The sequence below is a fragment of the Merops nubicus genome, unplaced genomic scaffold (assembly GCF_000691845.1).
Source record: "Merops nubicus isolate BGI_N331 unplaced genomic scaffold, ASM69184v1 scaffold5084, whole genome shotgun sequence".
Classification (NCBI taxonomy): Eukaryota; Metazoa; Chordata; class Aves; order Coraciiformes; family Meropidae; genus Merops; species Merops nubicus.
Window position 1 is genome coordinate 7,363 of NW_008602120.1, and position 10,413 is coordinate 17,775.

Here is a 10,413-nt window from a genome sequence, read left to right on the forward strand (position 1 = left end):
ACTAACTCTATGACTTTGACAGTCCTCAAAATGATGTAATATTTAAAGTCTGCACAAAATGCCAGAAAAATGCTAGTACTAAGCAGCAAAGTACTGAAATAAAAGAACTGTCAAAAATTAAGCTGTATGAGTAATTCTCCCTGGTGCAGCCACATTAGAGCAGAATGTATTATATCATTGCTTAAAATATTTAGCACAGACAAGTAATCTGTTTGGCAGAGTTCTCACTCATGTAGTTTTTACCTTACAGGGTGTAATTCAAAGCACTCTTTACAAAGTAAGTACCCTGGCTTCCCAGCTGACTGTTACTACAGACTTTCTGAACACTCAGAGTAATGTCATAATATTTATAATTGCCCCGCTCACATTTGGAACCTAATCATATTTTAAGATGCTACAGCCAACATCCATTACCCCCCAAGTCAGCTGCTCAACTTCCTTCTGCTTATTTAGTTTAAATAGAAAAACATTAAAATATAAATTTGCATTTTTACAGATAATTCAAGGCAGCTCTCAGTCCCATTTCATAAGAGTCTGAGAACTGAGTCGACTTGGTTTAGTTCCAGAGAAAAACCAATGCCCTGTAACCCATTTTATTTGATTTTTCCCTCTAAAGACCAGTAAGAGGAGAAGAAACTAGGCAACTGGTCCTTCCCTATGCAGAACAGCAAACACAATCTTGCTTCTGAAGCTGATTGATCCACTAGTGCTTTGAAAAGTGCATGCAAATCTGTTAAGAGAAGCTCATGGATGAGAACTCCTAGCACCACACCTATGAAACTAAGTCTCCAAGGTGTATCTGGTCTTTGTTTATCCAACTTCTTGCAAATGCAAGTAATTCATAATATGAAATGCTACATGACATCCAGGTGGTTTTCTGCTTGAACAGAACTGTCTCTGAACTTTGAACACTTCTCACAAACCTGACCTAAAAACTGAAATCAGTATCTCATCACATGGATTACTATCTCTTATGAAGCTGATATGTTCTGGTTCCTGAAGGTGAGTCTTTTAAATTCTGTAAAGGAGAAGCATAACAGATGCCTCAGTCTGGTACTTCATTGCTACCTCTGGAAGATGGAATGAAACTTGTATGGGGAAGTTTTATTAAACTACCCATAGCCCATCTCTGTCTTTCACACAGAAGAAAGGCAGCACCCTGCTTACAAGATGGGGAGTCCAGAAACACACAACAATTTCAGTTTTGACAACACAGGCTCCAGAAAAAGCAGCAAGCTAACAAAGACTTGGGGGGTATACACGTTAGGAATCGTCTCGTCACCTTTTTGGGAACTCAGGCATAAGGTTTATATAGAATTAAAACAAAAAAAAAATACCCTGAGCCCATTGGTTTTGCACATTTTTCCAAGCTTCAGGCCTGGGTAAGGAAACATACCCTTTTGATATCAGTGATGGCACTCACTGAGCTGGGATACTTGAAGTATTCAGCAAGCATGACGATGAGGTGGTCGGTAATGCTGGCGATCCTCTGGAGCTCCACGTCTGTTTCTATCAGGTAGGCCAGTGTCTCTGCTCCCTCCACCCTCTCCTCCAGCAGTCTTTCCTTACTGCACATTCGAACCAAACATGGCAGAGTCTGAAAAGTTTAAAAATAAAGGGAAATAAAAACCCCACCGCTGTTCAGTGCAGCTGCGTTCATCAAGAAGCTCACCAAAAAAATCCAACTACCCTAAAGCAATTCTTAACAATACTCTTTGGATCAGTACCTTCTGATAAAAAGACTTGAGTGGTTTAAAAGTAGTAAAGTGGGTTTTAAAGATACACAGAGAAATTGTTCAGGCATTACTAAGTACACAGCAGGCCACTTTCAACCAGCTTCTCACGCAGCCAGAGCTCGTCCACGTGAATGCAAAGTTCCTATTTGCACAGGTTTATTCTTACCACACACAAGCACCAAAAGTCCCCAAGGTGCCCTCATGAAGTACTTGACCCCTCCTGCCCTTCTGCAATCTAGGATTGACTAAGGACAATACAGGAAAAAATAATCTCAGGGTTTCCTTGACCTACATGGGCTGCTAGGAGTAGCAGGGAAGGGAGGACTACTCCTAAGCAGTATATTTGGTTAACCAGAAGTGAAGTCCACTTGGAATCCAGGTCCACTCTGCCTTCTCCTGATATACCCTCCTGCCTTGGTTACACTGGCAACATTTCTGTCATTTCTCTACTTTAAATGTTAAAAATAATCAAATCTTTGTTTACCTCAAGCTCAGGGAAAAGCACTTAACTCTGGAAAGAGGAATTCTCCAGTGGTTGGGACTGTTCACTCAAGTCTCAAACAGAAATATGAAAATGGATGAGGAATAGTATTTTTTGCTTGTGTAACCATTGGCTCAGAGTCACACTAGTAGGAAATGTTTCTCAGTTATGTTTTGGGTGCTTGAAATAATGTTTATCCATTGATTGTTCATATGTTTGACTGGATAAATCTCTTGTCTCTGTTCCACAGGTGAGGAAGCAGAGTTACAGGACATGCCTCCATTTATTAAAAAGGTAAATGTAACCACAAGGATTGCCACTTCAGTTGGAAATCTTGCACCTAATCTAGCAAGCCAAAGCACCTCCTTTTTGCATAGGTTACTGTAAGTAACATCAGATAAGACTTTTATCCTGAACAGTTGAAAACTGGTTCTAATAGCACAGACACACCTAAAGGATCTACTGTTCCCTTAGGAGGTTTGCCAGAACTCTTTAAAAAAAGAAGTCAGCTGCCAAGGATTGGTAAACTTAAGCAGGCCTCAGATACCACCTCATTCCAAAAATGAGATTTCTAGGACCTCTGCAAGTTTGTTCAAAGTTTGCTTTAAAAGCCTTCAGGCATTTAATAATAACCATACTTTTAAATCTGTAGAATTCAGAACTCCACCATAATGATTAAGTGTCATCAGTTTCAATTACCAAGCTGGCATAAGGTACATTAAAAACTGACATTAACATAAATAAAATGAACATAAGCTCTCAAAAAAAACTACATTCAGGTTGAGTAAGAAAGAAAAGAAGTGGAATCACAAAGATAATGTATTTCCCAATTCTTTCCAAGGTCAGATGGCCTGGAATGAGCTATTTCTTGGAATTCAATGGCTAGACATTGTTAAGTCCCTGGCTGCAAGCACCCAAGAAACACAAATCTCCTACTTTTCAACTTTTAGCAATACCATATGTTTAAAACTAAACCAAAAATCAAGAATTCTGAAGACATTTTAACTGTTCCATCAGACCTACAGGTCAGTACAACAGAAGTCAGAGGAGCAGGGGACTGTACTAGTGCTGTAAGGTGAAGAGCCAAAAAAGCACACCTGATATTTTCTGATAAAAGCTGATAAAAGCTTGAAAATGGACTGTAAAGATGGAAAACTTAATCCACATGGTATTTCTGGGATGTGTCAGTTTATCTGGACAAATCATCACTTTATTAGGATTCCGGAGAAATAATTTCTCTTCCAGTTAAATCCAATATTTATCAGCCTCTTCCCTACCCCAAATAATTTTACTTTTTCATGTGTTACAGGCCAATCCACTATTCAAACCAGGCAATGAAAATAAATCCAAGCAATTTTGGAAACACACGTCCCTGACTGTCCTCCAAATTAAGGAAGTTTGGAAGCAAAGGGTCAAAGTTCTTTTCAATACTGTCTGGAGACTAAATGGGGCATTCTTTTGTTTTACTTCAGAGGTCAAACAATTTATAACTGCATTTACCACAAGCTGAGGCTGTGTAAGCTGAAAGCTGTGAGCTCCTGGAATGACCTTGAAGACATTCCTGGAGTTGTCTGCACAAGCAGGCCAGGTTCTGTGCCTTCCTTCTCTCCCCACTCTTTCACCTAGGCTCAAGTAGTACAAGAAATTCTAGTCCACAGCTCAAAAAGGTTTATTTGTGCTGAAGCAGCTTCCATGAGAAAGTGCTCCTATTGCTCTTGGCTGCTAAGCAAATCAGTCTGTAATGGTTTGAGAGGACTCCAGTTCTCCATCCAGCCCACGTGGCACAGCACGTGGAGCTCCACACGGCCTGTTAGCAATAACCTGCCTTTGCCCACAGTGCTAGAGAGAGTCTCCTGTTCCTTCTCCCCAGAGGAGAACAGTGCTGGAACCTGCATGTCCTGACCAGGACATAGCTTGGTGTTCAGAAGACAAGGAGGGATTGCTGAATGGAAGAGATTTTCAAAAGCAGAATGAGGTTTGCAGGAGTGCAATAAGTTGGGAGTATGGACTTTCTGACTGCAGTGTCTACATACAGCCTACTCCTGCCCAGCATTACCAAGGAGCAGGACTACAGGGACAGCTCTTGATACTCTGGTGATAATTTTCCAGTCTCAAATGTAAGCTTGCAGGAGCCATCAGGGGTTTGCACAAGAGCACAGCCAGAAGATACTGCTCAGCAGCTCCCTGGTTACACATACACTTCACAGTTGTCTGTTCACAAGAGGATCTGAACACCACAGAGGGGCCTTCACAGCCAAAGAACTCCTGTAAAAAGTTACTGGGTCTCAGATCTCACACCACCAAATCCTGACAATGACTGCTTTGCTGATCAGACCCCTCACTTGCTAGACTCATTCCAAAAGCACATGTGATCTTCTCAATCTCAGTACAGGGCTACACATGGAGGATAAAAAAAAAAATATCTACTTTTTCAGACATTTAAACTGCATTTCCTTAAGTCTGAACTATTTGTTATTCTTTGGAATGAAGTATGCTAAAAACATCTTAAAACCTTTGGAGTCTGTCAGACTGCTACAGTAATTATGAAAGAAAGCAAATGTTTTCTTATTGCAGTACTACACTAATATTTCAATATCTTATGGAGAAACAGTGTTAGTATCACCTGATCTCTGACTGACAGGCTTGCTCATCAACACCTCTTTTTCCCCTTTTGACTAGCTATAGAAGAGTGACTATTAAAAAGAGATTACATTCCTATGGTGTTTGATCAAGTTTTGCTCACTGAATTTCCTTATAAAGTCACACACAGGATAAAAATCAAATCCAGCATTTCAGCATGACAAGGTATTTTTGGGAACAGATTTCCCTAGCCAAAGTATGAAGCAGATAAATATACAAAAACATTGTGAACCCTGCTCCTGACAGACTCCATGTAGAGACTGTGCAAGTGTGCTGAGTACAGCCTTGTGAAAAGAGCTACTGAAAGACAAACCAGTGCCCTGATCATACACAGAGACTAAGGTGGCAGTGATGTCTCCATGTTACTTACAAATGGCTACTGAAAGGATGCATGTGTGTCAAACTCTGGGATATTTATTCCTGGATATGGACATTTGAGTCTGTTTCTGTGTTTAAGGCTTCTTAAAAATGTCACTATAAATGAAGACAGGAAGAGAAACTAGGGAACTAATTGAGAAGAAATAAAACATGAGAACTTGTTGCTTTGAAATCTTCAGTGTAACAGGTTTTGTGCTGCTTTTTCTAGGAAAGAAATAAAAACAAGATAGCCTTAAGAAAAACATTTAAAATTGAAAACTTTTGGCCTGCTCACCTTAAGAACGATGCAGGAATCATCTGTCCTTATTGCTCCAGCTCTGCACATGGAAGTAAGGCTGTAACAACAGAACAAAACATGTTCACCTATCAGTGGTTTGTAGGAAATTAAGACATGGCAGAACAACCAACTGTACTAGTAAAATTTAAGTACATTTGTGCTTATTGGTCTTGGGCACACTTTGAAGCAGATTTTTAATACAGAACATCTTGCTGGAGCACCAGTCAATACATACACCACACACTGGTCAAGAAAGGTCTAACCATCAAACTCAATTGATCTAAAAATCCCTTTCACTAACAAAAAAACCCCAAAGCCTCAAAATTAACAACTTATGCTAAGATAAAGGAGCAATATACACAAACCTGTCCTTTGCTAGCACAGAGCATAAGCCAGCACTGAAAACAATCAGGAGAATCAATAGAGTGTTGGTAGTCAGACAGCTTAGAAGCCATTCAAGCTCTGCATTAGCCCAGGAAATGTGGTATTGTTGTAATGCTTGTTCACAGGCACAGCAACACTCTGCTGGAACAAGCACATCCTTCCTCATGGTGAACCCAACTGAGACTCTGACACTGAACCAAACCAGCTTTTGATCTTTACCAGACAACAAGTCAGTGGACATGACAAGTCCAAGGTCTCAAACCACAATGTTGACACAACATCAGAAAAATGCATCGTTTGCTTTGCTAATTTCCCTGCACACGTGCTCCAAGCTACCAGAAACGTGAAGCAGCTCACCCACCAATAAAAGTGTCTCACACGACTTGATTTATAGCTTTCATCTCCTCTGCTACAAGGAAGGGGGATGCAGCTGGAGGATAACTCCTCTGCATTGAGGGCAGGAACAGTCAAGTATCTTTTGTTCCAGCTTTTGAACTAAGCCATTGTAACTGGCTTTTATTATTCCACAGCTCAGGATGAAAAAATAACTGATTTTGGTACAGTGACTTAAACCACACACATTTCAACTTAAAACTGGGCAGGTCAAAAGTCTGTGTAGGGTGAATTACAACTGATAGCTAAGGAGCAGTGAGATGCTAACATACTGAAACCATACTGTGGTTCACTGCATTCCTGAACCTTTCCCACTGCCTAGAGACAATCTCTTAGAAGGTATCACTGATCATGTTCCAAACATCTAACAGGGACAGACATAACTAAAAATTTACAATCAGAAGTCTTTTTATGTATTATTTCTCAGCAGATAAAAGACTTGACTGTTAGCATAGAGATATTTCATAAACTTTTACTCTCCAAGCCTTGCAGCTTGACAGCAGAAAATACTCAGAGTATTCCCTCTTCTTTTCATGAGGAGGAAAACAACAGCCTTGCAGTTGCCATTTGGTCCAGCTAGACCCTATTTGCCAGACAAAGTAGCTCTACCTCAAACATGAAATAAGTGAAAGTATTTTTACTTCAGATAAAACAGGCATGGCTCAGCTGGCAGCAAATCCAGCAATTTTAGTAGCAAAGGTTGCTGCTCTACTTGTAGCTGCAAATCACTCTCCCAGGAGGCTTACTACCCTTCCCTCTGTGCCAACTCTGCTGCTCAAGTGAAGGAACTTTACTCCACTTCAGTCAAGAACTATTAACTTGGGTCTTCCAGGTCTACTTCAACTGCTGAAAAACAAAGGAGGCTTCTCAAGGTAGCCTTGTATGCCAGTCTGGATTCAGACAAATTCAACAGAAGGCTTCACAAATGCATAAAAAAACCCTTCTAGATATGCATTCTAATGACACTACTAATAAACCAGAGAGTAATTGCATATTAATTGGTCAAAGCTGGCAAGGCAGAAGTGAAGCCTAATTTAGAAGCAGAAAAAAAAAGAGAACCTGTGACAATTTCACTTACTACCTCCATTAGATGAAAAGAAAAGAGACAGTTTGAGTCAGAGGGAATCTAGTAGGGAATGGATTTATAGAAGAAAAGCCAGCAGGACCTTGCAAGCCCCCAGGACTGTTGTGAAACTGAGGCCCTGAGTGCCCTACTAAGAAGGATGACTGCCTGTGGATGAATTAGAAACCCAGTATGAAACTCAAGATGCTGGTTTGCCTTCCATTTTCTTGCAATTTCCTTTTTTGCTTTTCACCATGTAATTTTTGTCTATGCTTTCAAAGATCCACTTGAGCCTTAGCACTGTAAAGCAACAGCAAAGGATGGGATTCTCTACCCAGCTCCTACCTATCTGAAGCAAATCAGTAAAGAACACCAAAAGACCTGGGAACATTCACCCCAGAACAAGGAGATGGTCCACAGCCAGAACAATTCTTTGAACTCCAACCTCCCTTTCACAACTTATCAACTGCCTGTATCTTGAGATCAGTAAAAAAGGAAATATTAATACTTAATTCTCTCTATTCTTTGAAACAATTCTTTGCCAAGAAACACATAAAAAACCAACTGAGACTCCTACAATGCAGATCATTTAACTTGCCTTTTTCACTGAGAGCCTCCTACCAAAACCAGTAAAACCAGACTGCACAGACCAGTTGGGGTTAAAAGGGAGCATGGAAGGTCCCCAGATGGACCTCCCACGTGGAGTGGGATTACCTGAGACAACTCCCACACACACATACACATCTTTGTGATTGCATTCATGAATGGGTTAAGTCATCATAAACTGCCCATAGTAAAAAAGACAATTTACCTACATGGCCTGTTTACCAGACAATTTACCACATCCTGCCTATCCCACTTGTTCCTCACCCAGAAATCTCAAGACCTTGCACTGAGACAAGTGCCAGTGGAATTGTGTGGTGAACTGGATCAGAGAACTAACAGATCCAAGCCAAAATTAAGAGGTCAAAATCTATAAGAATAATCAAACAATACACTGGTGACCAAACTCTTGAATTCAGTTTCATTTTAATAGCTTATAGTAATGGATAATTTTCTCTCTTTAACCTCCCAAAATAAATAATGCCTTATTATCCATACAGCAAAAGGAAAGGGGAGGCAATTCCCAGCTTAGACAGTGAGCATAACCCCAGTGTTGCTGTTGTGGAAATTGGTCACATTTTCTCACAGGGTAGAAAGTCATTATGAGAATATGAAGACAGAAATGTGCCCACACCAGAAGGGAAAGTTTTATTTGAACTACAAAATTAATAATGTTTATTCTGTTGTATGAGCATATGAAGCTTAAAGCATAACCTATGTTAATAAAAGACAGTTGGGAAGAGGGACTAGCTCTGCTCTCTCATCATCCTAGTGCACACAGCTCTCAACATGCCACCTCTGAAAAGTGGTGCCACAAGGACACCAACTTGTACTACATGATGCTATTCCTGTATTCTACTTGGCACGAGTGACCACAGCCTATTCAAAGTAAAAATCCTCATAAAATCCAAGCTACTTGTGAAAACTGCAGTTCAGCTGATGCAAATTCATGTCTGAATATGTGTTTCTGACAGAACTGCTGCTCAGCAACATTTTTTACTGTTTATGTGCAGCAAAGAGCAAAAGTTGTGCTGTAAGGATTATTAGGTGAGGACCAATGCTTCAGGGATTTAGGTAATGCAAAGATCTAATAATCCATGATTATTCCTAAGATTTTAGATCACATATTACTTTGCAACAAGCAAAAAGGGAACTGTTAAAAAGAAAGAATTAAATGGCATACTATTTAGCTCCAATGACTGATGAAAATTACCATTTGGCTGATGTGAGCTGCATTTCAATAGGCTTGTCCCTTTGTAACATCTTCACAAAAATCTGTGGTAATGATTCTCCATCCACTGACACTGCAAGCAACAAGAGAGCTCCATGTCATTCCAGTTCAGCCAGTCAATAAAACCAGCACCAAAAAAGCAGCAGCAGCACTATACATACCATTTACAAGAGTCATTGATACCTGTGGGTTTTCAAAGGCAAGGACTGAGAAACATTTCAATGCTTGCATTCGAACCTGTGTAAAAACATAATACATATGAAGTATAAATGGAAATCTTAAAAGCAAAATTGGTCTATACTGAGGTATAGGCTTCTAGAAAATAATTCTGTAAAATCAGCCAGAAATGCAGATGATGAATAAAAGGCAGATGGAAACATCGACCTCACAGCTTGACTCTCATCATCTCCCTTGTGGGACTTATCTTTCTATAGGATGTGTTGTGAACTATTTGTGAAAAAAAACAAGGAAAATCATGGGAACTAGACAGTCATAAATACTGATCCTATTTGTGATGCCTCACAAACGTGCAAAAAAAACCAACAAAAAAATGGAAGTATCATACCAATAGTAGTACTGCTTTCCAGGACTCATAAGTATGTAAAAAAACCAGAAATACACACTGTTGATGTTTAGATTTCAGAAGCCTTTCAAAGTGAATTTAATAGAATGTCCAAAGAGAAACATCCACTGTTGATTCTACACTAATCTCAAAGCAAGTGTACCTGTCCAGGTCCCTCTGGAGAACATCATTAAATGAAATGCTAGATGCATCTTGTTGGTGAAAAAGCAACTTGAAAACTTTACCTTGCTTTGGTTTATTTTAAAGCAGCTCTTTGAAATAACTAAGGAAGGTTCAAAGCCATTTAGAAAAGGTTTGAAGCCAAGCATAGCTTGGAAAATTCACCTCACAATTATGAGGCTGGGTAAAAATGTTCAGCTAATGGGAGAAAGAGCAAATGTGGCCTGGTCACAGTGAAAAGTAGTTAGCACAGAAAGATAAAACCCAGAAGTTTATCAGTCTCACCAATATATTATTGAAGACCACATCACATACATCCTACTGGATTTATTTGAGCAGGGGAGGGAGAGGAACCATCACCAAACCCCCCCCAAAAAAAACCCAAACCAAACAAAAAGAACCACACAAGAGATTAACAAGTCCCTGGATCAGAGCACCAAATTTCCCTTCACTTGAAATTCTCATTTAAAGACTGATCTTCCTGC

At 39.8% G+C, this 10,413-nt stretch overlaps 1 protein-coding gene across 1 annotated transcript in view; it reads right to left on the minus strand.

Moving 5' to 3' along the window:
- ARMC8 (armadillo repeat containing 8) overlaps window positions 1–10,413 on the minus strand; it is a gene marked incomplete at both ends in the record, with an annotated part of 41,432 nt that overhangs the window by 7,054 nt on the left and 23,965 nt on the right. The window contains 4 exons of the mRNA XM_008938223.1: window positions 1,397–1,597; window positions 5,510–5,570; window positions 9,169–9,259; window positions 9,348–9,423. Coding sequence (XP_008936471.1) covers window positions 1,397–1,597; window positions 5,510–5,570; window positions 9,169–9,259; window positions 9,348–9,423 — 429 coding nt within the window. The remainder of the gene's footprint in view (window positions 1–1,396; window positions 1,598–5,509; window positions 5,571–9,168; window positions 9,260–9,347; window positions 9,424–10,413) is intronic.